A 27,440-nucleotide genomic window follows, 5' to 3' on the forward strand; every position below is an offset into this window, starting at 1 on the left:
GTCCCTGTCGTGGCTCAGTGGCTGGCGAATCCGACTAGAATCCATGAGGACACAGGACCGATCCCTGGCCTTGCTCAGTGGGTTAAGGATCTGGCATTGCTGTGAGCTGTGGTGTAGGTTATGGACGCAGCTCGCATCCTGAGTTGCTGTGGCTGTGGTGTAGGCTGGCAGCCTTAGCTCCTATTGGACCCCTGACCTGGGAACCTCCATATGCCGTGGGAGCGGCCCTAAAAGAGAAAAAGACCAAAAAAGAAAAGAGAAAAGAAAAGAAAAAATTCCTCATTTATGGTCTAAGCAGTGGCTTCTTAGATCCTTGTTATATTGTTATATAAGGACATCTAATTTAATATCAACTCACTAAAAAGAAGCCGTGAACAAACCAAATGATGAGAACATGTCATGAGCCAAGGATAAGATTTAACCCAATTCTGAGTTTCCAAGGTCACAGAAAAGTGTGTTGCAAATTGAGATACAGAGCGGGTATTCTCAGCCCTGGTCAATGGGCTGTTGAGGTTGTGTTTCTTTTGTGTTCGAATGGTTAAATGTTTGAGGTGTCCTCTGGGCCATGAAGATTGAGCTTGGAGAGCTTGCTGTTTCATCTGTGGGTAAGATGCCCAGGGGCAGCCGCAGGAGGAGGCCTGGTGGGAGGGGCCATGAAGTCAAAGCTGGGAGGTAAATGACTTGGTAGATAGACTGGCTTCCTGCTTGGTTAGGCGAGAGCTCCTAGGGAAACTTGTCCTCCTCACCCACAGAGGCTAAAGCTACAATGGCCAACCTCTATGCTGCTCGTGGCCCCTGGGCCAGAGCTAGCTCCAATTAACCTAAAAGAGCCTGGCCAGGGTTGCCATGGTGAGATAGTTGCAGCCCAAGAGACTCTTCCTTTTTTTTTTTTTTTTTGGTTGGCTGCTCCTGCGGCATATGAAAGAAAGTTCCCAGGCTAGGGATTGAATCGGAGCTACAGCTGCTGGCCTTTGCCACAGCCATAGCACCGCCAGATCCGAGCGTGCAAACCTACACCGCAACGCCGGATCCTTTAACCCACTGAGAGAGGCCAGGGATCGAAGCCGAGTCCTCATGGTTCATGACTGCTGAACCACGACAGGAACTCCCCTTCGTTCATTCATGAAATACAGTGTCTGGGGCCCTGCTTTCTCAGAATTATCTAGACACTGGCAACACAGAGCTGGAGATGCTTTGTGGGCTGTGCAGAGCTTAATGACTGAAGATCACATGGGGTTTGGTGGAAGCTTCTGGTGGAAAGAAGACAGAAAAGGAGCCAGCCTTTTTTGAGCACTTGCTGTGTGCAGGCACTGTGTCCATCTCACCAAATCGTATGAGATGTTATTAAGATCTCCCCATCTCATGGGCTTGAACAACTTTCTATTATGGAAAATTTCCAAAATGTCTCCTGAACTCCCATCATCCAATGCCTCATTTCAGCATTTAACAGCTCATGAATAACTTGTTTTATCCATACCTTTACCTCCTGCCCTCTCCTGAATTACTTTGAAGCAAATCTCAAGCATAATTTTATCTGTAAGTATTTCAGTATGTTATGACTAAAAGATAAATATTTTTTTTAAAAAAATCACATTACCATCACCGCCATAGAAAATTAAGCAATAAATTTCTTATGGATTTTTTTTTTTAATCTTTTTGCTATTTCTTGGGCCGCTCCTGCGGCATATGGAAGTTCCCAGGCTAGGGGTCGAATCGGAGCTGTAGCCGCCGGCCTACACCAGAGCCACAGCAACGCGGGATCCGAGCCGCATCTGCAACCTACACCACAGCTCACAGCAACGCCGGGTCGTTTACCCACTGAGCAAGGCCAGGGATCGAACCCGCAACCTCATGGTTCCTAGTTGGATTCGTTAACCACTGCGCCACGACGGGGACTCCCTTCTTATGGATTTTTAATAAATGGTACTGGGACACCTGGAGAGTCATTTGTAAAGATATCAAAGCAGATCTATACCTCACGCCATATATCAGAATAAATTTCCAAGCAGGTCAGATATCTAAATGTGTAAAAATAAACCACACACATCCTAGAAGAAAACACGAATCTGTGTGTAAGGAAAATCTTTTTAAAAATGTGCCTCAAAATTCAGATGCATAAAATACTAATAAATTTAACTACATTACATATATTTTTGCATTGACATAAAAAGCATAAGCAGAGGCAAAAGACAAATGACAAACTGGGGGAAAATATTTACAAGAGGTATCACAGATAAAGGGCTTATCTTCCTAACATACAGAATGTTTAAAAAAGTGAGAAAAAGAAAATAACAAGATCTGATAGAAAAATTGGCAGAAGACATGAACAGACAGTTCACAGAAAAAGATATACAGATGGCTTTTAAACATATGAAGAGATGCTCAGCTTCATTCCTAGAAACAAAATGCAAATTACGCCCAATTGAGAGATCATTTCTCATCCATGTGATTGGTAGACTTTCAAAGGTTTGATCATATACTGTGGTGGCAAGGCTTCAGGCAAGTTTCTCATCCAGGGCTGGTGGGGGGGCAAAATGGCACAAGCCCCATGGAGGGGAGTTGGTCAGAACCTAATAAAACCACATATGTATTTACCACTTGATCCAGCAGGACTTCTAGCAAGTTATGAGAAAGATCTCCACAGATAGAGAACAGCTGTGCCAAGGTAATTCACTGCAGCTTTATTTGCAATAGTAAGATATTAGAAACAACCTAGGGAGTTCCCGTCGTGGCGCAGTGGTTAACGAATCCTACTAGGAACCATGAGGTTGCGGGTTCGGTCCCTGCCCTTGCTCAGTGGGTTAACGATCCGGCGTTGCCATGAGCTGTGGTGCAGGTTGCAGACGTGGCTTGGATCCTGCATTGCTGTGGCTCTGGCGTAGGCCGGCGGCTACAGCTCCGATTCGACCCCTAGCCTGGGAACTTCCATATGCCGCGGGAGCGGCCCAAGAAATAGCAAAAAAAAAAAAAGAAAGAAAGAAACAACCTAAATACCCATGGAGACTGGTTGAATAAATTGTGATACTCCAGTCACACAATCACTCAAATGCAGTGATTAAAAATAACAATAATAGGAGTTCCCTGGTGGCTCAGTGGGTTAAGCACCTGACATTGTCACTGCTGTGGCTTGGGTCACTGCTGTAGTGCAGGTTCAGTCCTTGGTTGGGATCTTCTGCATGCTGTGGGCAATGCCAAAAGTAAAAACATAAAAAAAATAAAAAAATAAAGGAAGATCTCCACAGAGCAGCATAGAGTGATTTCCAGGGAGTATATATATGTGTGTGGGTGTGTATAGTCTTTTCAGGGCCACACCCGTGGCATATGGAAGTTCCTAGGCTAGGGGTCAAATCAGCGCTATAGCTGCTGGCCTATACCAGTGGTTAACGAACCCGACTAGGAACCATGAGGTTGCGGGTTCGATCCTTGCCCTTGCTCAGTGGGTTAATGATCCGGCATTGCCGTGAGCTGTGGTGTAGGTTGCAGACGCGGCTCGGATCCAGCGTTGCTGTGGCTCGGCGTAGGCTGGTGGCTACAGCTCCGATTCAACCCCTAACCTGGGAACCTCCATATGCCGTGAGAGCGGCCCAAGAAAATGGCAAAAAGACAAAAAAAAAAAAACGTAATTTTTTTGGACCCACAATCTCATCGAGATCACGTGTTATAGTTAGTCGCCACATCTTTTTATCCTCCTTTATTCTGAAACATACCCCAGTAACTTTTAGCCTTTCAGGACTTTTTATCAAAGTGTCCGAGCCAGTGGTCTGTAGGATGCCCCACAGCCTGGATTTATCTGATTGTGTCCTCACGTTGAGCAATGCCACATTCTTTAACCCACTGTGCCAGACCAGGGATTGAACCCGCACCTCTGCAGCAACCTAAGCTGCTGCAGTTAGATGCTTAACCCACTGTGCCACAGCGGGAATGCCCAGTTTGATCTTTTTTGGGGGGGTCTTTTTTTTTTTTAGGGTCATACGCGCAGCATATGGAGGCTCCCAGGCTAGGGGTTGAATTGGAGCTGTTGCTGCCGGCCTGCACCAGAACCACAGCAATGCCAGATCCGAGCCACATCTGTGGCCTACCCTGCAGCTCACAGCAATGCTGGATCCTTAAGCCGCTGAGCGAGGCCAGGGATCAAACCCATGACCTCATGGTTCCTAGTTGGATTCGTTTCCACTGCGCCAAGACGGGAACTCCGAGTTTGATCATTCTAATGGCCCTCTATGGCAAGAGATGGAAGTGAACTTTGATTCTTTGGATTCCTTCTTCCCTAAGCTGGGCCCCAATCACATCTGGGGGGAGAAAGGAGAAAACAAGCTGCATGTATATGCATGTGTGTGAGTGCGAGTGAGGCTCTGAGGCTGGTACCAGGAGCAGCGCTGTGAGTGGGGCCTAAAGTCAGGATATGGGGGTGGGAAGATGCCTGGGACCTGGAGAGGGGACACAGTTTGGTACCCCCGGGCTCTTGGGGAAGCATCAGGCTGCACCTGTTCGGTGCCACCTGCAGGCCCACGAGAGGCTAGAGGAGACGAAGCTGGAGGCCGTGCGGGACAACAATCTGGAGCTGGTGCAGGAGATCCTGCGGGACCTGGCGCAGCTGGCTGAGCAGAGCAGTACCGCAGCTGAGCTGGCACGCATCCTCCAGGAGCCCCACTTCCAGGTGTGGTTCTCCCCCAGAAAGGGATGGGGGGCTTGGCAGAAAGTTAGGGCTGGGATGGGCAGGGACCTCAGGGCCCTGCCCCATGGTTCCCCTCTTCCCTCCACCTCCCTAGTCCCTCCTGGAGACACACGACTCTGTGGCCTCAAAGACCTATGAGACGCCACCCCCCAGCCCTGGCCTGGACCCCACGTTCAGCAACCAGCCTGTGCCTCCTGATGCTGTGCGCATGGTGGGCATCCGCAAGACGGCTGGAGAGCATCTGGTGAGGGTGCTGGGCTGCGCCAGAGGGGGAGTCGAGAGGGAGCTCTGAGCGTAACCGGCGGGGATCAAGTCCCATCAGGCAAGGACTGAAGATAAAGAGACGAAGGCAGGGATCAGCTTTGCCCAGGCTGGGGGGCAGGCACACCCAGGAGACAGCAGACCCTGTGACTCTCTCCCGTCTGCCTACTTCCCCTCCCTTAGTGCCCCTGTAAGGGAAGAATTTGGGCAGGGGATGGCAGAGAAGGTCCCTGGGGGTGTGGCTGTAGGAACTGGAGGGGCTCTTAAGAGACCCATTGGAAAATTCTGACTTGGAGCGGCTGGGGCCTCATCCCATCTGCCCTCTGTTCCCCAGGGCGTGACATTCCGTGTGGAGGGTGGCGAGTTGGTGATTGCGCGCATTCTGCACGGGGGCATGGTGGCTCAGCAAGGTCTCCTGCACGTGGGCGACATCATCAAGGAGGTGAACGGGCAGCCAGTGGGCAGCGACCCCCGTGCCCTGCAGGAGCTCCTGCGCAGCGCCAGCGGCAGTGTCATCCTCAAGATCCTGCCCAGCTACCAGGAGCCCCATCTGCCCCGCCAGGTGGGCCCCCTCCCCCTAAACCCGTCACCTAGCACGAGGCCCAAGGGGCGGCCGAACCTCCCAGCGGCCAAGGTCACAGGCCTGGGGGTGGGAGCCCCTCCTCTCCAACCAGTGTGCGCAAAGCAAGATGGGGGCAGGACCTGGCAGAGCCTCAGGCCTCTCTGCGCGGTGAACACGCTCGCCCATTTGCCCTAGTGTTGCGCACGGTGCACTTGTGCAAAGGATATGCGTGATTCTAAAGCCTGGGGTACCCGAGTGTATGAGTGCATGCCTGCATCGTGTGCAGCCCTTCACGTGCCTGGTGTACATGTGGGCTCCCCAAGTCCGGTTGTCACATTCCGGTCCCGTGCAGCTGCCTCCTGGTCGGTGGATGGGGGAGGTCTGGCTGCTCTGCCCACCCCTCCTATTGACTCTCTAGCCTTTTGCCCGTGCCCTCTCCTCCGGAGCATATGGGAGGGACAGAGGGATCTAGCATTAGGTGCCAGGGCCATGCCTTTTATGGGTTGATCCCATCCAGGCCTGAGCAGATCCGCCATCCTTCTGAGTCCTTTTGTTCTGATGGAAAGGGAGGCCTTCAGGCATCATGCCTTCAGATAAGCAGTGCCAGGGTCTCTTTCATCTTTGTGAGGGGAGGGGCCGGAGAGTAGGCTGTGTGACACTTCTACCCCCTGCCTTGGGGGTGGGGGTGGCATCAGGAGAGGGCAGCGTGCCCTCTAGCCTTCCCCTGCTTCTCCCTTTGATCTTTCACTGAATCCCCCGCCCAGGTATTTGTGAAATGCCACTTTGACTATGACCCGGCCCGGGACAGCCTCATCCCCTGCAAGGAAGCCGGCCTGCGCTTCAGTGCTGGGGACTTGCTTCAGATTGTAAACCAGGATGACGCCAACTGGTGGCAGGTGAGCCCCGGATGCCCATGCAGTCTCTGCTGTGATGGCGTGTGGGGGAGGCGAGGGCTCAGGGAGGCGTTCCCTCAGGCAGGCAGACCTTGGTCCCACGTGCATTTCAGGCGTGCCACGTGGAAGGGGGCAGCGCGGGGCTCATCCCCAGCCAGCTGCTGGAGGAGAAGCGGAAAGCCTTTGTTAAGCGGGACCTGGAGCTGACACCCACCTCAGGTACGGTCCTCCCCCCAGACCCCTAATCTGGGATCTGCCCAGCCCTGCCTGGTCTCACTCACCCACCTCCTTATGGCCAGGGACCCTTTGCGGCAGCCTTTCAGGAAAGAAAAAGAAGCGAATGATGTATTTGACCACCAAGAATGCAGGTGGGTGTTGGGCCCCCTGCCCCTGTCCTCCTCTAATGTCCCCTCCCTCCCTAGCCAATGACTTGTGCGGCTCCTGGTTCTGATGCTGCCAATCCCGTCCCTGACCCCACTGCCCTTGGCCCCAGCCCTCTTATCCTTGGCCTCCCTGAGAACCTAGCCCCACCCCCTCCCCCAATGTGTAATGCCATCTCCCTGTGTGCAGAGTTTGACCGCCACGAGTTGCTCATTTACGAGGAGGTGGCCCGCATGCCCCCCTTCCGCCGGAAAACCCTGGTGCTGATTGGGGCTCAGGGTGTGGGCCGGCGCAGCCTGAAAAACAAACTCATCATGTGGGATCCGGATCGCTACGGCACCACAGTGCCCTGTGAGTGGGAGCAGGGCCCTGCTGTGTGGGGGGCAGAGAGCATAGGCTGCCTTGGGGGCCAGGCCTGAGTCTACTGAAGGCCGCATTGGCGGAGGCCCCCCGGTCAAAGGGTTCCAGGGTTAAGGTACTGTGGGTGTGAGGCGTGGAGTGTGCGCCCTCTCTGGGTGGGTGTGGGAACTGCAGGATGGGAAGAGCTGGGAACACCGTCCCTGTGAGCCTTTGGCCTGGTGGGTTAAACCAGCCTTGCCTTGCCTTCTCTCACTTTTCGCTTGTTAAAAGCCCAGCGGGGGAAATAGGGCTCTGAGCTGTGTGTAGCCTTGTGGAAGACGGGCTTGCTGGAGACAGGACCAACTGAGATGCAAAAGCTCCTGGTCCCTAGAGGCAGGATCCTGAGTGCTGATCTCAGGTCAGCTTGCCTTGCTGTGTGGCTTTGGGCTGCTCACTGCCCTCTCTGGACTTCAGCCCTTTATCTATGAGCACGGGGTTGAAGCAGTGATCTCTGAAGGTCCTCTCCCTGTGGACGTCTCAAATCTGTGGGTGCCCGTGGCGATGGTGGGGGCAGGCAGGCTGTGTGGGGAAGCAGCAGGGCCACGTGGCACATGGAGAGCATGCGCAAGTGTGTCTGAGGGGGTGTGGCCTGCTTGTGCCCATTTGGCGCCTCCTGCCCCCTAGACACATCCCGGAGGCCCAAGGACTCAGAACGGGAAGGTCAGGGTTACAGCTTCGTGTCCCGCGCGGAAATGGAGGCCGACATCCGCGCTGGGCGGTACCTGGAACATGGCGAATACGAGGGCAACCTGTATGGCACACGTATCGACTCCATCCGGGGCGTGGTCGCTGCCGGCCGGGTGTGTGTGCTGGATGTCAACCCCCAGGTACTGCCTGGCCTGCTCCTTCCCAGCCTCCTCAGTGGGGGTCTCATTCTGCTTGCCCCCCCCCCAGCATTTTTCCGTATATTTCCAAGCACTCCCCTATAAGCCCTCAGCTACTGCTAGGGACCCAGGCCACCTCGAACCTCTTTCTCCAGCCTCCTGGAACCCCCACTCCTCCGTCTCCAGCCACCTGCCAGCTCTTCTACCATTCGTTCCCGGGGCTCATGTCCCAGAACCCCAGGCCCCTCATTCTCCTCTGTTCCCAGGTACCTGTCCTCACCCCTATCGCCCCAGAGGTACCCGGGAATACACTCCTGACCCTCCTCTTCTGCAGGCAGTGAAGGTGCTGAGAACAGCTGAGTTTGTCCCTTACGTGGTGTTCATCGAGGCCCCCGACTTTGAGACCCTGCGGGCCATGAACCGGGCTGCACTGGAGAGCGGGGTGTCTACCAAGCAGCTCACGGTGAGGGCCTCTGTAGTGCGGCGGGAGGGCTGCCTGCGGTCAGGGAAGGGGCCTCCACCAAACTCTTGGCAACCTCGTGCTCCTCACTGCAGCTCTGCCAGCAGGACTAATGATTCCTACTGACAACACAGAAAACCGAGGTACAGAGGCCACACAGCTGGCCGGAGAGCAGGGTCTGCCTGCCTACAAAGCCAGTGCTCCCTTCAGTCTGCTTAGGCCCTCTTACCTGGGTGGCCTGGGGGGCACTTCCCATGGCTGGTCCTAGGGCCACCCCCAAGTGCCCAAGGTAACCCCCCACCCCAGATCCAGCCCAAGCTGGAAGGGCAGGGATGGGAAGGGAACTTGAATGCTGACTTAAATAAGCTGACGTGGGCGCTCTAGGACTGGCCCAGCTGTGTCCCAGCAGCTCCGGAAGGCCTTGTTTGTGGCCAGGGGGAAGAGGGAGGGGTGTTGCCGCCGGCAGAAGCCCGGCTGGGACGCCTGTCCTAGGCCTGAGCAGTATTCTGACTGGGGTCTGAGAGCCGCAGTACCAGGTACGGCCAGCAGAGGGACCCCTGAGTTCAGCGCTCTGCAAACCTGGTCCCTGGGGGCGAGGCGGGTGGTCCGGGAGTCCTGCAACACCAGACTTTTGAAGCCCCTCCTCCCTGCACTGGCTCCTCCTTGATTCTAACTTGTCCGTCCAGGCAGCCTTCCGGTCTCTGGCTTCCTCCCTCTCTTCAGGCTTTTCTCCAGTTGTAAACAGCCCACCTCTGCGCAAAGATCTCCCGCTGGCCCTCTGGGCTCCCTTGGGTCAGCAATCTGTCCCCACAGAGTGGGCAGAGCAGGGCGCCTGGCAAAAGCTCCTGTGCCCACAGCTAGCTGTGTCCCTGACTCTACACTTCCTCCCTCAGACCTCTCTCTCCACACCTGTGACGTGGGCAGCCAAGTCCTACCTCACCAGGACCTTGGGGAGACGCCTCTTCCTCCCCAGCACCTCCTCCTTCTCTTCCTCAGCTCAGGCTGGCCCCTTCCCATCCCCACTTTCCAAAGGTTATTTCCTTCCTTCCTCTCCCCCATCTGTCTGTCCACAGTTACAGGAGAGCTGCCTTGGGACCCGCAGGGAGGGGCCTCCTTAGTCAGGGCTTGGTACTTTGTGCCTGCCCTGGTTGGTACTTTGGGCTTTGGGGAGGGGGCTGGATGGGGCAGGCTGTGGGTCTCCCTGACGTTGGGGGTGCCTGGGGGACACTAACCGGCACGACGTCCCCTTGCGCCGGCAGGAGGCAGACCTGAGACGGACAGTGGAGGAGAGCAGCCGCATCCAGAGGGGCTATGGGCACTATTTTGACCTCAGCCTGGTCAACAGCAACCTGGAGAGGACCTTCCGAGAGCTCCAGGCCGCCATGGAGAAGCTGCGCACAGAGCCCCAGTGGGTGCCCGTCAGCTGGGTGTACTGAGCCTGTTTGTTCACTGGACCTCCGCCCTGTGGCTTGTGACCCGGCACCCGGAATCCATCCCCTTCCCAAGTGTGACCCTCAGCCATGATCCTTAGCTCCCACCCCGGCGCTCTGGCTCTCCCTGGGTAAAGGCCTTAAGTCTGGCTTCAGCGCAGAGGCGTGCACTGCCAGGGAGATGGGTGTTCGTGGGGTACCTCTGTGCCCAGGTGCTGCCCACTCCCGACGTCCATTGGCCACCAGAGGTCCCATCTGAGGGCCACTCTGTGCCCAGGAGTGTGTCAGTGTCACCTCCATAAGGCTCAGTCCAGAGAAGAGAAAAGCTGCTTTGGGACCATGTGATCAGTAGGTGCGCTGCCCGCCGCCTGCTCCAGTCACTTTTTCTCTCTGGACTGACCACGCCCACCCCACTCCTAGGCTCCTCCTTCTTCTCACTCCCTGCAGCCGAGGAGCAGACCTTAGGCTGCTCCCCTGTGGCCAAGGGAGTACACGCCCCCCCTCCCCACGGCAACCAAGCAAGCCCGGGTGGCGGTGCCCGCCTGGTGCCGTCCTGAAGGCTGGAGGAGCCGAAGCACCAGCTGGTTGCCACAGCCGGGGAGCAGCGCAGCTCTCGGCCCCCTGGGACCGGGGCTGGGTGTCGGTCGTCCTCCATCCCCAGCTTTTCACTGCCGAAGTCTCTCTCAGACTTCCCTCGCATGCACCGACAGGCCCGCTCTGCTCCCCGCAGGCAGCAGAGGGGGGCGGGGGGCGGTTGTAGGCTGAGCCCTGTGACAGGAGCCTGCTCCTTCTGATAGGAGAGCTCCTTGGGGACACATCTGTCCATGGTCGTTGTCCATTTTGGTCTCTCTGGCAGAGTCCAGGTGGCCCACTCGAAGGAGGGCCGCCTGGGGGCTGAGGAAAGGTGAGGATCCGGCCACGGGGTGAGGGCTTGGGGGACATTTTTGCTCCAGCAGGCTCCTTGCACAACTCCAGGGGGCGCCATCCCCACTGTAGTCTCTGCAGCACATGCTGTGATGCCTGGTCTGTGTTTCTGCCACTGGTGTGTGTGTTGGGCTTAGTGTTTGGAGAGGGGACGTTAAGGCTTGTTTTGCTTTCCAGGTCACTCTTTGGGGGCCCTTTTTGGGGCACCCCATCAGCCCCCAGTTCTTATAAGAACCTTACCCCAGATTCCAGAGACTTGGTGCCCCCTGGATGTGTCCCCTTCCAGCTCTCCTATTGTCCCCTGATCCTAAATGCCACCCTCCAGTCCTTGGAGAGGGCAGTTGTGTAAAATATAAGAATCCCTTTTAAGAAAAGAATGCTGTCTTTGCTGTCCCCCGGCATCTCATCCGTCATCCTTCTCCGTGACCCCTCCTGGGGTGAACCTGTCCTTGTAGGGGACCCCCAACCCTCCACCCCAGCCTGTGTGCTCCCCAGTTCTTCTGAGTGTCTAACCAGTCTTTGCTGCAGTGTCAGCCCGAGCTGGCCCCTGAACCACTGTGTGCCCATTTCCTAGGGAAGGGGAGGGGGGAGAAACAGAATATTTATTACAAAGTTAGAAATATATTTATGATATTAGGGATCTCATTTGCATTTGCCTAAGACATGCAAATGAGATGCAGCAGTCAAGGCCACGCCCATCTCATTTGCATAGCCCTGCATCCACCATGCAGTCATCTTTATGCTCTTTTCCCTTCTCGTCAATATTCTTTTAATTTCTCCTCAGTTCAGCTCTCCCTTGCTTCGCCCTCACCCTCAGCCTGAGGGGACTGGGGGCCGGAGGGAAATGGGGGGTTCGCCTGCTGGCCCAAGGCCACAGTGTCCTTGGTCCGCCCCCTCCTCACCCGGGAGACTTGGGAGCAGAGGCAGCCATGCTGTCCCTCTGGGTTAACCTCCAAAGCACCCTGAGCCGAAGGAGTGGGGGCTGGGCACCTGGCTGGCAAGTTGGCACCTGGCCCTTGAGGATGAATCTCCAGACACTATTCTGGCACCTTCACCTGTGGTGATGCCCGAGGGGCAGGGTTGGGCCCTTCCTTTCCTGTCACCCCACCCCCCCTCTCTGAACAGCATCTGACCTACCCTGCCTCAGCCCCACTCCAGGGACCAGGGCTGGGTTGGAACCGGCCTGTGCCCAGCGCATTAGCCCTTCCTCTTCCCTTGTCCCTCCTCCCCCTGTGGACGCCTGTGTGAGGGACCTGGATAAGGGGGATGCTGCCCCTCCATCCACACCCAGGCCCAGCCCTGCTGCCCCCCACCCCCCACATATGTCCACTTTAGCTTTCTCTCTGACTGGTTTTCTTTTCCTTTGATTAAATGTGAACGCAAAGTTTCTGGGTTCTGCTTGTCTTTTATTGGGGTCAGGTGGATGGCTTCAGGAAAGGCTGAGGGTGGGAAGCACAGTATAGATGATTCTAGAATGGAAGCTGGAGTGACATATCTTGTGTTCTGTGACGTCTTCTGAAATTTCCCATCCCGCCATTCTGCACTCCCCACCCAAAAAGGATACCCTCCCTCCCTCCCTCCCTTTCTCTTTCTCTTTCCTTTTTCTAAATGCTTCTATCTAGGCATCTGTGAGCATCCACGGGGACCAGGGGACTCAGAGACTCCATGGCTAATCCACTCAGCTTCACCTGGAACTGGCTGTGTGACCTTAGGTAGGTTCCTAAGAGTGGTCCTTGGATTAGCAGCATCATCAGCCTGGAAGCCTGTTAGAAATGCAGACTCAGAGTTCCGTTGTGGCACAGCAGAAATGAATCTGACTAGGAACCATGAGGTTGCAGGTTCGATCCCTGGCCTTGCTCAGTGAGTTAAGGATCTGGTGTTGCCGTGAGCTGTGGTGTGTGTCACAAACATGGCTCGGATCTAGTGTTGCTGTAGTTCTGGCATAGGCTGGCAGCTGTAGCTCCGATTAGACCTCTAGCCTGGGAACCTCCATATGCCCTGGATGCAGCCCTAAAATGACAAAAGACAAAAAAAAAAAAGAAAGAAAAGAAATGCAGACTCTCAGATCTCATCCATCCAGAACTACTGAGTCAAATATGCAGTTTGGCAAGATTCCTTCTTAATTCATAGACATTTGCAAGTTTAAGAAGTATGAAACTAGAAGATAGAGCTGAAGAAATTGTGCAGAATGAAGAACAGAGGTAAGGGCAAGGGAAATATGAAAAAGAGGATAAGATATATGGCCAATATAAAAAGGAGGTCTAAAAAATTTAATCCTGGTCAATGGAAACATTAAGAAGAATACAGTACAGATAAATATTTGAAGAGAATATTCTAGAGCTGATGATAGGTATGAATCTACAGATATAAGAATTTATCCCAGGAGTTTCCGTTGTGGCTCAGTGGCAATGAACCCAACTAGTATCCATGAGGATGCTGGTTTGATCCCTGGATCTGCTCTTTGGGTTTGGGATCCAGCATTGCTATGAGCTGTGATATAGGTCACAGACGCGGCTCAGATTCAGCATTGCTGTGGCTGTGGTATAGGCTGGCAGAAGAAGCTCCAATTCCACCCCTAGCCTGGGAACTTCCATATGTCACAGGTGCAGCCATAAAATGCAATGAAAAAAAATTTTTTAAGTAATAAAAAAATTTATCCCAAACAAGAAAAATTAAAAGTTCATGACCAGGAGTGAAACGGCAGCACAGCAACACAAGCAGAAGAGCAGTCTGAGAAAAAAGGTCACATCACTCAGTCTGACAGCAGACTTCTCAATAGCAACACTTACAGCCAGAAGACAAAATAACTGTACTCCCAGAATGCCGAGAATGGCTGTCAACCTAGAATTGTATACCCAGCAAAACTCTTTCAACTCTTAGGAACAAATTAAATCTCTAGTGAGAGAAGTGAGATAACTTGAAGCACACCAGCATGAAATATTTTGCAGCTGATAAACATTTAATTTATAAGAGGTTTATAAAAACATTACATAAAAGCATAAATGCTAAAGACAGAGAAATTAAGTAGGAAAAGGAAGATGTATAAGTTGTAGGTACAAAAAAGTCGGAAAAGAACATCAGCAAGTGATGTGGAGACAAAGAGACTGGAGAGAAATACAACAAAATGCAGTAACCATTGTCTCTGGGTAGTGGTGAGACTAGAGGGTATCTGTTTTCTCTTTTTATCCCCCCATCTTGCTAGGTTTTGTATACTGAGCAGCCCCTAGTGCATTTTTCAAAATCAATGGGAAAAGAAAAAAAAATACCCCACAGAAGTTCTTTTTTTTTGTCTTTTTGCTATTTCTTTGGGCCGCTCCTGCGGCATGTGGAGGTTCCCAGGCTAGGGGTCCAATCGGAGCTGTAGCCACCGGCCTACGCCAGAGCCACAGCAACGTGGGACCTGAGCCGTGTCTGCAACCTACACCACAGCTCACGGCAACGCCAGATCCTTAACCCACTGAGCAAGGGCAGGGACCGAACCCGCAACCTCATGCTTCCTAGTCGGATTCGTTAACCACTGCGCTACGACGGGAACTCCCCCACAGAAGTTCCATTGTTATTCTACCTCTCCCACCCCTGCTCCAGGGGACCAAACTCTGGGTCACCTGCAGGTTCCCCTGAGGGTCCTGCCCTGTCCCCTCCCGCCTCCCTTTTAGACACCCGCCTCTATCTGCACCCTGTGTTTTTGCACCCCCTCCCCACTGCAATCAACCCTTTCTTGACAAGGAAGGAGCCAAGGTTTTCCCCATCCTCCTTCCAAAGCCTGGAATGCGGAGTTTTCTTGTGGTGCAGAGGATTAAGGGTCTTGGCGTTGTCCCTACTACAGCTCAGGTCACTGCTGTGGCATGGGTTTGATCCCAGGCCTGGGAACTTCCACAGGCCGTGGGTGCAGTGAGAAAACAAAAGGAAACACAAAGCCTGGAATGCATGGCTGGTAGGGAGATCAGAAAGGCAACCCATCCTGCTGTAGAGCACAGGGAACCGTATCTGGTCACTTGAGATGGAACATGATGGAGGATAATGTGAGAATATATATATGTGACTGGGTCACTTTGCTGTACAGCAGAAATTGACAGAACATTGTAAATCAACCACAAAAGAAAAAAAAATAAAAATCTTAATTAAAAAAAAAAAAGAAAGACAACCTGTTCCCTGCCAGTCCTGGCTCACCCCTTCCAAAGTGCACTTGACCTGGGCCAGGATGGGGGTCCCTGTGTCATGGGCAGAGCAGGCCCTACCGGGGGCCCCGGGGAGACGCCACACACCGAACTCTCTAAGCTGGAGAGACCTGGATGCTCGACAGACCCTCTGGTGCTCGAATTCCAGTGTTAGGGTCAGGATCGCCAGGGCACTTGTTAGAAATGCAGAGTCTTGGGCCCAGCCTCAGAGATGATTTTGGTAAGTATTTTTTTTTCTTTTTTTCTTTTTTAGGGCCTCACCTGTGGCATATGGAAATTTCCTGGCTAGGAGGCAAACTGCAGCTGCTGGCCTCCACCACAGCCACAGCCACCCCAGATCCAAGCTGTATCTGTGACCTAAGCCACAGCTTGTGGCAAAGCTGGATCCTTAAGGGAGGCCAGGGATCGATCCTCACGGACACTATGTGGGGATCTTAAGCCACTGAGCCACAAGAGGGACTCTGGTTTTAGTAGTTCTCGTGGAGCCCAGCTTCCTGAAGGACTGGGATGCAGGTAGCTCAGAGCCCAGCTTCGAGAGATCAGAATCAGGTCTAATGCAGCAAACTCCTACCTCCCCACTGGCTTATGTAGAACTTAGCCCTGAGTCTGAGGATGGAAGGAAGGGGGGAGAAAATGGGGTCTGGGGGCCAGGTGGGGTGGTGGGGACTGTTCCCAAGCACCCCGGCCCAGGGGAGTTGCCATAGCAGATGCAAACTCAGACCAGATTCCCTGAGCCCTGCCTGGCCCCGGGGAGGGTCCAGGGGCTGCGCGCCCTGCCCAGGGCTGTGACCATCTCTGGGCGGTCCCAGCCTCCAGCCGGAACTGTGAGGCCACCCCTCCAGGCTCCAGGGCTAACGGTCTCCCAGGTCAGGCTGGGGACCTGCAGGAGGAGAGTTTGGGGAGGTGGGGGAGAGGCCTGGAGGCTGGCAGGTGAACCGTGAAGCTGTAGCAGAAAGCTTATCGGAATTAGTGCAAATTCAACCCTTCAGATTCACGGTGGGCAGACGACCTTCGGCTACCCTGAGATGAATTCTGAAAGGCCCGGCCCCTCCCCGGACACGGGGAGAGGAGGGCCTGGGGTCACGTCTCCCTCAGGGTCCCGCAAACAGGCTCCGTCTTCCTCTGAAGCCTGTAAAGACAACAGTGAGAGATGAAAAGCAGAGCCCAGCTGGGTCTCCAGTGGCTGCGGGTCCGCCCCAGCCTTTCCCCCCAAGTTCTGGGCCTCTGCCCATCTAAGGGGCACAGGACTAACCATTTCTCCTCCCCAGAACCCCCAGGCTCTGACCCGTCCCCCCACCCCCCATCCTGGCCTCAGGCCTGGCCCCATCCCCCATCCACGGCCTCAGGCCTGGTTCTGGCCACCGATGTGGGAATCCCGCCAGCCCAGAGCTCTTGAAGCGGGCACTTCCCACATGCTCTTCAAGAATTTTCTGGCTGGGGGCTGGGGGGTGGGGGTGGGAGAGGAAGAGGATGCGAGATCAGAAGCCCTGGCCTCCTGGGTGAAGTGGCCTCGGCTATGGTTATGATGGGATAGGTGGGTGGGTGCCGAGGGCTGGGCCCTCCCCCACTTCCCTGCATTGTCAGAAGGGATCCGGGCTAGGTGGCTCCAGACTCCCAGTGGCCCCTGTCCACACCTGGCTCAGGCACCGGATCTCCGTGTTGGGGCTGGCAGGAGGCCCAGTGGGCCCTGCAGGGTTGATCGTGGTGTACTCCGGGACCCAGCTGCTCTTCAGCGGCTGAAACACAGACCCAGTCAGAGCAGCCTGTTCCTGGCAGCAGGGATGGCCTGCAAGTGGAGTGGGAGGGAGGATATGGGGGGGCGGGGCCTATGGAGTCGTAGGTCCAATTTACAAGGCTCACCGTGACCTTGGGCAAGGCATCTCACATCTCTGAGATTGAGTTTCCTCACCTGTAATATGGGCATGGGAATTTTCCTCTTAGGGTCATTACAATGTTTTTTTTCTTTTTAGGGCCACACCCGTGGCATATGGAAGTGCCCAGGTTAGGGGTCCAATCAGAGCCGCAGCTGCCAGCCTACGCCACAGCCACAGCAACACCAGATCCCAGCTGCATCTGCAACCTACACCACGGCTTGTGGCAATGCTGGATCTTTAAGCCACGGAGCGAGGCCAAGGATCAAACCCACATCCTCATGGATACTAGTTGGGTTCTTAACCCACTGAGCCACAATGGGAACTCCTGTAATAAATATTTGTGATAATGTTTTATCACTCGATAGCTAGGAACTCCTGGAATGATTCATTCGTCTTCCTGATTATTTCTCTCCTTAAAGCAAGAGGAATGCGCAGGCGGCAGGCTCTTTGCAGGAGGTGAGGAGGAGGCAAAGTTGGACACCTCAGAACCTCACCGAATAGTGAGAGCACAGGAAAAATTCTTCAGGAATCACTGGCCTGAGCAGCCCCTCCCTGGTCAGATGCAAGAGCCCAGGGAAGAGGGGCGGGGAGTCCAGTGAGCGTGGCGAAGCCCCTCCCCAGACCCGGCTCAGCGGCTCCCATGGGTCCTCCCTCTCCTTGCCCAGCAGCTGGCCAGGGCAGAGGCGGGAGCTGGCCGAGGCCCCCAGCCTTGTCTCCTAAGGGCGTAGCGGCCCCGAGGCGGGCTGGCCAGCAAGTCACCTGGTCTGAGGGACGCTGAAGCCTAGGAAAGAAGCTCACATTTTCTAGATAACTATGCAGTGTCTCATCTCACTTGTTCCTCACTGCAGTCCTTCGAGATGGGGAAATCGAGGCTCAGAGAGGTGACCTAACTTGCCAGACGTCACACAGCTGGTGAGAACCTGAGCTGCGCCTTGTAGTCATGATTAGTAAGCTTCAGACCCACGATCTTTCCCTGCACGAGGCTGCCACTGTGGCAGGGCGACCCACACGCTTTTCTTTTTTTTGCTATTTTAGGACCGTACCCGAGGCATATGGAGGTTCCCAGGCTAGAGGTCTAATAAGAACTGTAGTCGCTGGACTAAAGCCAGAGCCACAGCAATGCAGGATCCAAGCCACATCTGCGACCTACACCACAGCTCACGGCAACACCAGCTCCTTAACCCACTGAGTGAGGCCAGGGATCGAACCCATGTCCTCACGGATCCTAGTTGGGTTCGTTAACCGTTGAGCCACCAAGGGAACTCCCCAGACACTTTTCTGCAGTATTCCCTGTCTCCCAACTGGGCCCCTGCTTCCATCAATACCTTAGCTGTGGGGGATGGGGGCTCACGTGGAGGTTTGAGCCATCTCTGCTGACATCTTCAGTCTTATGGGGACAAGGAAGGAATCAGAACAGAATTCCTGGAGCACAATGTGACTGGGGGTGGGGGGATGAGGGCGTCAAGGAGGGGGGGGGAGGGAGCTTTCACAAATGCTGTCGCTCACAGCCTCTGTCTGTCCCAGCCCTGCCTGGGGTGAGGATGTGGCAGAGCTGGGGCTGGGCCAGAGGACTCTTGTCGTCGGGTCCATTTCCCACCAATCCCTTATTGACAGCTTGGTGATTCGCTCAAAACCCAGCCATAGGCGGTCCTGTCGTGGCTCAGCAGGTTAAGAACCCAACATAGTTCCATGAGGATGTGGGCCTGATCCTTGGCCTCCATCAGTGGGTTAAGGAGCCGGCATTGCCTCAAGCTGCAGCACAGATCACAGATGCAGCTAGGATCCCGCATTGCTATGGCTGTGGTGCAGGCCGGAAGCTGCAGCTCTGATTGGACCCCTAGCCTGGGAACCTCCATATGCTGCAAGGGCGGCCCTAAAAAGCAAAGGAAATAAAATAGAGTAAAATAAAGTAAATGCGATCATTCTTGTAATACACTCAGCTTATACATAACACTCCATACACAATACTTCCTTTTTCTACCCACTCCCAGGCTCACAGAGGAAGAGAAGCTGGGTACTTCTATTAATGGGGCTGCAAATAAAATACAGGACCTCCGTTAAATTTTAATTTCCTCATGCCACCCTAAAAACAAAACAAAACCAACCCAGCCACTGCTGACCACTGACCATCAGCAGCTGCGGAAGTGTCACCTGCTTAAGGGTGGCGGAATTTGAGGAACGAACATCACGGGGCAGAGACTAAGCCACACATGGTGGGGCCAAGGACCACCACCCTCTGTCCAGGGAGGGTCTCCATCCTTCAGGGGTCCTTCTGGCCACGCCGTGGACGCTGGGCTGCTCCAGCAGGCATGCAGGCATTTTCTGGGTGGTTGAATATACAAGAGCCATATGAGAGCCTATACTTCTAGTGGCTCAAAAAACAGGAGCAGGCAGCACGGAGGTGCTCCCTCTGAGCCCAGGCTCGCTTCCGGAGCTGGGCAGGGCATGAGCCTCTGGATGCAAAGCCAGGAGGGGGGCTCTGGCGGTGGCCCTGGCCATCCCTCTGTCCATGGCCATGACCTTTCCCTTGCTCTCTTTGGTCACGACCACCTGGCTGAGCTTCCTGAGGCAACAATAGCTGCTTCCGAAGCTGAAGCCGAGGAGGCCCAGCTCCCCATCCCACCCTGGCCCCTCCCTAGAGGATCGGGCCTGAGACTTTTGTCCTGACTGGCGCCAGGAAAGACGGCAGCCCCTCTTCCTTGCTCCAAGGTTTAAGGGAAGCAGAATGGAGGCATTTCAGTAAACGGCTGAGGAAGGAGAGGCCGGGAGGGGGGTTGGGTGAGGCAGGTGAGGCTTCTGCTTCCCTGAGCCGTGACCCCCTCCGTAGGAGCGCCGGCGTAGGAAGGGAGGTCTCTCCAGGAGTGGGGAAGGGCCCGGCAGCAGGTAACGTCAAGGCAGCTTCCTCTCTCCAAGAAGGGGGGTACAGAGACCCCCATTCTCTATGCCCCCTGGTCCCCAGAGCGCCAACCTCGGCCTGAGCGTCAGGACAGCCACACCACCTTGGTCTCAGAGCCAAGGAAAGCTCAGAGAGAACAGAGGGGTGTTCTGGAAACAGGAGAGTTGGGAGCTGAGAGCTCTGAACCCTGCTCTCTCTCCCTTTCTCTCTCTCTCTCTCTCTTTTTTTTTTTTTCCAGCCGTACCTGCGGCATATGGAAGTTCCTGAGCAAATTGGAGCTACAGCTGCCGGCCTATACCACAGCCACAGCAACACCAGGTCCAAGCCACATCTGCGACCTATGATACAGCTTGTGGCAACGCTGGATTCTTAACCCACTGATCGAGGCCAGGGATCGCCCACATCCTCATAGACATTATGTCAGATTTTTTTTTTTGTCTTTTCTAGGGCTGCACCTGCAGCACACAGAGGTTCCCAGGCTAGAGGTCTAATCAGAGCAGTAGCCACCAGCCTACACCACAGCCACAGCAATGCGGGATCCGAGCTGCTTCTGCGATCTACACTACAGCTCATGGCAATGCTGGATCCTTAACCCACTCAGCAAGGCCAGGGATTGAACCTGCCACCTTATGGTTCCTAGTCGGATTCGTTAACCACTGCGCCACGACGGGAACTCCCCTTTTTCTTTTTTCAGATTTTTAACCGGGTGAGCCACAATCGGAACTCCTGAATCCTGCTCTCTTATTTGGGCCACCGCCTGCTGTGTGAACTTGGGCAAGACTTTTCCCCTCTCTGGACCTCATTCTCTCTTCTGCAAGTAGCTGCGGTTGTCATACTGCGAAGTGCTGTTGGAATTCCTGGTGGCAGTGTTTTTTTTTTTTTTGGCCTTTTTGCTATTTCTTTGGGCTGCTCCTGCGGCATGTGGAGGTTCCCAGGCTAGGGGTCCAATCGTAGCTGTAGCCACTGGCCTACGCCAGAGCCACAGCAACGCGCGATCCGAGCCGCGTCTGCAACCTACACAACAGCTCACGGCAACGCCAGATCCTTAACCCACTGAGCAAGGGCAGGGACCGAACCCGCAACCTCATGGTTCCTAGTCGGATTCGTTAACCACTGCGCCAACACGGGAACTCCCTGGTGGCAGTGTTTAAACTTCGATTTCCTGCCCCAACCCGTGGAGGTTTGGTTTGGCACTCCTGTCAAGGAAAGTGTATTTCTAAGAGGCCGCCACCCCGAGGTGTCCTGGAAGTGGGTTTGCACCAACTTAGAGAAAGGCTGGACGAGATGACCTCAAAGGCCCCCTGGAGATCCAGCTCGGATGTTCTCTGATACTGATGGGGGGATGGGAAGAGGGCCCTGGGCTTGGAGCAGAGCCCTGTTGGCACCGGTGGGAAGTCAGGGTGAGGAAGGCAGCCTGAAGGGCTGGTCTCGGGCTCACACGGATTCCCCGGATGTTCGAAGCAAGCCCTGCCTTGAGGTCCCCCACGGAAGCCCAGGCAGGGAGCCCAAGAGCCAGCGCCTGGGGAGTCCTGACTTCCAGCCCCACGGAGGTCTGACCTTGGGTCCGCCTCCTTCCTTACCGAGTGGGAGAGCTGGAGCTTCTCCTTCCTCTCTGTCTCTGCCGTCAGTTGAGCTGAAAGAGACCAGAGGGAGCATCTTGAAGCCAGGAGTCGCCAGGAGATGCAGCTGCCGCCACGGGGGTGGACGGGCCCCCTTGCATCGACCTTCCTGGAGGAAGCTGGCAGGCGGATTGGGCAGAGACCTGGCAATGACCTGGACTTTGGAGCTTAGTACATGGAAATCCCCTCAGTGGGCCAGAAACTGCCAATGGAAGGGATTGTGTGCGCCTGGGTTGTTGCATCTTAAATCTTACCCTGCACACAGGACCCTGGGAAATTCTATTACAATGCAGATTCTAATTCAGTAGCTTGAGGTTAGGGCCTGAGAGTATGCATTTCTTCCTTCCTTCCTTCCTTCCTTCCTTCCTTCCTTCCTTCCTTCCTTCCTTCCTTCCTTCCTTTCTTTCTTTCTTTCTTTCTTTCTTTCTTTCTTTCTTTCTTTCTTTCTTTCTTTCTTCCTTCCTTCCTTGGCTGCACCTGTGGCATATGGAAGTTCCCAGGCTAGGAGCTGAATCGGAGCTACATCCACTGGCCTACACCACAGCCACAGTAACTCCGGATCCAATCCGCGTCTGCAACCTATACCATAGCTCATGGCAACGCCGGATCCTTAACCCACTGAGCGAGGCCAGGGATCGAACCAGCATCCTTGTGGAAACTAGCCAGGTTCATAACCTGCTAAGCCACAATGGGAAGTCTGAGAGTCTGCATTCCTCACAGGCTAGTAGGGATGTCACTGCTGATATCTGGGGACGACAACTTGAGAGGCAAGATGCTAGGAGGCTCTGAGGTTGTGACCAGGAATGTTCCCATCCCGTGTGCTCCTCCCGATTCCTCTGAGGGGACCTAGGGACACAGGCAAAGCTGACATTTCTTCCTAGGGGCCACACAGTGGGGAGCTAAGAGACAGGCTCAGGATCCACCCCCATGGCCACAACACAGGGACGCCAATTTGTAAAGCTGACTTCCCAGCTCTACTGCTTCCCAGCCGTACAACATAGGGCAAGTCGCTTAACCACTCTGTGCCTCAGTTTCTTGCCCTGTAAAATGGGGGTACTTGTAGCAAGTAGTTCCTAACTCCACAGTATTAAGAGAATTAAAGGAGATAAAAAAAGCAACATAAGCCACACCACAGTGCCTGGCACAAGGCAGCTCCATTAGCGTCATCTCAGTTAAACCCTCTTAATCTGTGCCATTCACCATGGGCACTACACGCGGCCACTGAGCACTGGACACGTGACTACTCTCAGTTACACTGAGATTCCTTTTTTTTTTTTTTTTTTGGTCTTTTGTCTTTTTAGGGCCGCACCTGCAGCATATGGAGGTTCCTAGGCTAGGGGTCGAATCAGATCCATCGCCACAGACATAGCAATGCTGGATCTGAGCTGGATCTATACCAGATCCTTAACCCACTGAGTGAGGCCAGGGATCGAACCCACATCCTCCTCACGGATACTAGTTGGGCTTGTTACCCCGGAGCCACAGCGGGAACTCCAGTATCCTAGGGAATTTTCAATCACACATGTGGCTTGTATTCTATTTCTGTTGGACATACATCTGAGGAAGCTGAGGCTCTGGAAGTTAGGTGACTTGCCCAAGGTCACACAGTTAAAAAGTGGCAAAGCTGGGATTTGAAGCCAAGCCTTGAAAGGGGCCGAGCACCTCTACAGACCCAGCAGCAGGTGCTGGGCCACAATGTACATCCTGCTCAAGTTCAAGTGCTCGGCCTAGCACGACCCTTCCTGCCTCCCCCAGAGTCTGTCCTCATACAAGGAACCTGCAGAGATGGCTTCACTGGGATGGACAGAGAGAGAAGAGGCTGATGAGCTTGGACAGAATAACCAGAGCAAGTGAGCGCCCCTATCCCCTTGCTCCCCCATTGAACTGCCTGTGCCTAACGTGGACCGCCCTGTGGGTCCCTCATAAGGGAGGGGCGGGGTTCTTGACGCCCATTTCTCAGATGCACACACCAAGGCCCATGAGGTCTCTCCGGGTTGGTGGGGGACTGTGGGTCCCAGGGAGGCCCCCTGGCTGAGAGCTTCTCACCCCCTCCCGTCCACACGCTCACCTTCCTTCCTCCGCTGCAGCACCCAGCTGCCGAGGGCGGCCAGGCCTGTGGCCAGCAGAAGGGCCAGCAGCACCAGGACGGGGGCCAAGATGCGGGTCATGGGGATGGATGTCCTGTGGGTGACATGGAAGGAGCCCCCGAGGCTGTCAGCAGATGTCGGTGGCACACTGGGCATCCTTATTCTAAATCCCAGCCTCTCCCAGGGAGGTCGGAGGGCACTGGGGACCACAACATCCGGTTGGTCTCAATGGAGGGGACGTTAGTCCCATCTCTAGCCCCAGGAGACACTTTCAGCTGGGTCTGACCCTGCGAGCGGCTACCTGGCCGTCAGTAGTTTATACATAACCCCCTCCCCCACCAAGAGCCGGTCCCCCAGGCTGGCACTCCAGTTGGGTAAGAAAAAGTCACATTGTTTGGTTCCACACTTTCTGTACTTTCTTGGCCACACCCGCAGCAGGCAGAAGCTCCCAGGCAAGGGACTGAAACTGACCCAGGTCACAGCAGTGACAAGGCTGGTTTCCTTTTTTGGGAGGCCTCACCCTCAGATGGGAGTTCTCAGGCACGGCAGTGATAATGCTGGGTCCTTAACCCACTGAGCCACCAGGGAACTCCTGGTTTCACATTTTCATGCTTGGCATAAGGCCCAGGGCAAAGTGGACATGCAAAAGCTGCTGAACTGGGGTGGCTACCCCTGAAGCCGGGCCGGAAGTGAGCTGAGACACTGGGGCCACGGCCTGCACCTCGGTGGCTCTGCATGTCCAAGGCAACAGGGCTACTGGCCCGTGTAGCACAGGCGGTTCACTGCTCAAGGGCCCCCATAGGCAGGGGCTAGGGTGGGGGCTGAATCTGCCCTCTGTGCAGGGGCTGCGCTCATGACAAGAGGCTGTGTCTGCCCAGAGGAACTGTTTGCTCAGAGGCACCTTATGCTTTAGGGAGGGATGGCCTGAAAGGGGACCTTGGTCCCCTGGGAGCTCACCCAGACTTGACGGTGCTGCTTCTGCGGACCAAGCTGGTGTCCTTTGCTGAGGTGGAGTCCAGCTGTGTGGTTGGGCGGGAGATCCCTGCAGGAGGAGAAGTTGCTGGGTGAGGAGTGGTCCCTGCGTATGGAGAGGTTGCTGGGTGAGGAGTGCTCCTTGCAAATGCAGAGGCCCCTGCGTATGGAGAGGTTGCTGGGTGAGGAGTGGTCCTTGCAAATGGAGAGATCCCTGCGTATGGAGAGGTCCCTGCGTGTGGAGAGGTTGCTAGGTGCTCGGACGGGAAGGTCCCTGCGGACGGAGAGGCCTCAGCCCCTGTCTTCCCCAGCTTGGCGGTGCTGACGGTCAGGTGGAGACCAGGAGAAGCTACAAGTCCAAAAGCAAAGCCTCAGCACCTTCCCTGCTCCTGGATTCCCAGCATCCCCGGACCTCTGACCCTTGACCCCTGAACCCTAGTCTCCCCAGGACCAATTTCTCAGAACACCCCCTGCTACAGGACACCCCCCCCCCCCCCAGGAAGCAAACAGAGGCCACAAAGAAGCCGTTTTGAGCAAGCAGGCCACCTGGGCCTGGCTCTCAGCTCCCCCTTTTGCAATGCAGCCTGCTCCCTCTATCGTGGGGAGGTGTACTCCCCCCACCCCCATGACCCTGAACGCACCCCAAGGAATGAGGGACGTTTGTTACCTGGGAAGATGTGCAGAGAGACCGAGAAACTATCATCGAGGCCCAGCCTTTGGATCCCGCAGAAGTATTGCCCCTCGTCCTCCAGGGTGAGGTTCCTCAGGATCACCTTGAACCTGAGCTCCCGGGGGCTGTCGTGGACGGACACCCTGCCGTCCTGGCCATATCCTCCTGAGAAAACAGTCCCTGAGCAGCGGGCGATGAGGTACCCGATCTTCCTGCACCAGTACTTCCTGTGCGTCTTCAGCGCCTCGCCGTAGGTGCACTGCAGGGACACGGTGTCACCTACGAATCCACTGATCTCCTTCGGGCCCACCAGGGTTCCGTAACCTGAAACCACGGCAGGGGGTGAAGGGTGGAATTCCCTGATTCAAGTATCAGGGTCAAGACCAGAAGGCTGGAGTTCCCATCATGGCGCAGTGGTTAACAAATCCGACAAAGAACCATGAGGTTGCGGGTTCGGTCCCTGTCCTTGCTCAGTGGGTCAAGGATCCGGCGTTGCCGTGAGCTGTGGTATAGGTCGAAGACACAGCTCGGATCCCGCGTTGCTGTGGCTGTGGCATCGAAGGCCAGTGGCTACAGTTCTGATTAGATCCCTAGCCTGGGAACCTCCATATGCCATGGGAGCAGCCCTAGAAAAAGGCAAAAAGACAAAAAAAAGACACAAAACCAGAAGGCTTTCCTCAATCACCCCCTTGTGAGGGCAGCCCTGGGAAGAGCTGGTACTCCACTCTACCCCGGAGAGAGCTTAGGACAGGTTTCCCTAAACCTGGTGTATTGAAGGCTGGTGATGGGGAAGCTCTTGATTCAGCCAGCCTGGAGTGTGAATCCCAGCACAGCCACTTAGTAAACTGTGTGACCCTGGGGAAATCGCTTGACCTCTCTGGGCTGCTGAATTTTCTCACCTGTAAATGCTGGTCATGTCTGATTTCATGGAATTAAGATGCTATTATAGGCAAGATCCACTATAATTTTATATAATATTAAGAAACAAACACTGTCAATTGAGCAACTGCATCCTCATTTGTTTTTTCTTTTTAGGGCTGCACTATTGGCATACGGAAACTCCCAGGCTAGGGGGCGAATCGGAGCTTCAAGCTGCCAGCCTAAACCACAGCTCACTGCCGCGCTGGATTCCCCACCCCACTGAGCCAGGCCAAGGGGTCAAACCTGCATCCTCATGGATCCTAGTCAGTTCATTAACCACTGAGCCACAAAGGGAACTCCTTGCATCCTGTTTTTATGTTGAAGATAAAGGGTTTTTTTGTTTTTTTTTGTTTTTAAAAAGCAGACTTGTGAATCGATGCGACAGAAGAACTTTTTACCTTTCGGGGTAGTTGAGCGTGGCATAGCAGAAGTTCAAAGAATTTTTGCTGAGTTTTACGTGGCAACCATATAAAGGGTGTCTTTTGGGCACCCTGGCTTGGCACAGAGTCAAGAAAAGAAGACCCAAAGCGACATAAAGCTGCTTTCACAGCCACTCAGCCACCAAGGGTCTAGACCCCACAGGTCTGGGGGAAGATCTGACTCTGGGTTCCAGAAACAGCAAGTGCAGGCTCCCTCTGAGGACTGAGGGCAAGTAGGGTGGGGTGAAGCCTGGAAGGATCAGGTGGTTGGGTTGGGTCACAGCCTCAAGGCTCTGCTGGGGGTGGGGAGGGGGGAAAGAAAGGAAGTGTAGGTTCCGGAGGTTTTGTCCCTGCAGACCCAACGCACGGGCCAGCTTGGGAACGAGTCCCCGCATCCCTCCACCCTCGCCCCCCTCTCACCTGGGAGCACGAGGCAGGCCCACAGCAGGACGAGCGGCCGCATGGTGAGCGCTGGCCGCGCGGGAGCGCACACTGGGAGCTGGGAGCTCCTCTCCACCGCCGCGCTGCGCGGGGCTTCGACTTCCTCCAGAGGGGGGATGCCGAAGAGGAAGGCAGGGGAGGGGCCGCGCGGGTCACCCTTCTGCGCCCCAGCGCCGGACCGGAAGGCGCCTCTGCCGTTCCCTCCGTGCGCTTCTCCCAAACCCGTGCCCTTGCAGGGGGTCTTAACCATGCCCCCGGCCACGCACCCCGGAGGGTCTGTGCGCACCATTCGGGGAGTCCATGAATCTCGGTGGGAAACATCTTGACTTCCACTAACCTTTAAGTGACATCTATCTTTTCCTTATGAGTGTCGTGTTCGCAGCGCTGTGACTTTGTCACCAATGAACATCACACATTAGCACTTTAAGTTGTCACCAATCGCTTGAAATACTGCTGTGCACGCACCTCACTACTTGGAAAATTGTGTGTTATTAGATTTGCCTCTACGGTTTTACGCAGTTACAAATTACATAATTATTACAGTATTAACACAG

At 54.9% G+C, this 27,440-nt stretch overlaps 2 protein-coding genes across 10 annotated transcripts in view; one reads left to right on the plus strand and one right to left on the minus strand.

The window, feature by feature from the left end:
- The window catches only part of MPP2 (MAGUK p55 scaffold protein 2), a 29,911-nt gene extending 17,715 nt beyond the window's left edge, over positions 1–12,196 (plus strand). For all 4 annotated transcript variants that reach the window (XM_047758098.1, XM_047758099.1, XM_047758100.1 and 1 more), the window contains 10 exons: positions 4,505–4,657; positions 4,770–4,919; positions 5,271–5,498; positions 6,263–6,394; positions 6,505–6,610; positions 6,691–6,759; positions 6,962–7,123; positions 7,796–7,998; positions 8,330–8,458; positions 9,715–12,196. In XM_047758098.1, coding sequence (XP_047614054.1) covers positions 4,505–4,657; positions 4,770–4,919; positions 5,271–5,498; positions 6,263–6,394; positions 6,505–6,610; positions 6,691–6,759; positions 6,962–7,123; positions 7,796–7,998; positions 8,330–8,458; positions 9,715–9,891 — 1,509 coding nt within the window. In that variant the 3' untranslated portion in view covers positions 9,892–12,196. The remainder of the gene's footprint in view (positions 1–4,504; positions 4,658–4,769; positions 4,920–5,270; positions 5,499–6,262; positions 6,395–6,504; positions 6,611–6,690; positions 6,760–6,961; positions 7,124–7,795; positions 7,999–8,329; positions 8,459–9,714) is intronic.
- A 2,073-nt stretch (positions 12,197–14,269) lies between these two features.
- CD300LG (CD300 molecule like family member g) lies at positions 14,270–27,229 on the minus strand. Of its 6 annotated transcripts, none has more exons than XM_047758743.1 (7): positions 26,866–27,221; positions 25,103–25,429; positions 24,421–24,784; positions 23,445–23,557; positions 21,338–21,390; positions 16,622–16,723; positions 15,370–16,116 (listed from the first exon to the last, which is right to left on the minus strand). In XM_047758743.1, exons 1-7 carry the CDS (start codon positions 27,173–27,175, stop codon positions 16,003–16,005), a joined length of 1,383 nt encoding a protein of 460 aa, XP_047614699.1. In that variant the 5' UTR covers positions 27,176–27,221; the 3' UTR covers positions 15,370–16,002. The 6 variants fall into 6 exon arrangements, with proteins under 6 accessions (XP_047614705.1, XP_047614704.1, XP_047614699.1 ...); XM_047758745.1 differs by having other exon boundaries at positions 24,421–24,595; positions 26,866–27,217; XM_047758747.1 differs by having other exon boundaries at positions 24,421–24,505; positions 26,866–27,216.
- Positions 27,230–27,440: the final 211 nt, after the last annotated feature.

Source organism: Phacochoerus africanus, chromosome 14 (assembly GCF_016906955.1).
Source record: "Phacochoerus africanus isolate WHEZ1 chromosome 14, ROS_Pafr_v1, whole genome shotgun sequence".
NCBI lineage: Eukaryota > Metazoa > Chordata > Mammalia > Artiodactyla > Suidae > Phacochoerus > Phacochoerus africanus.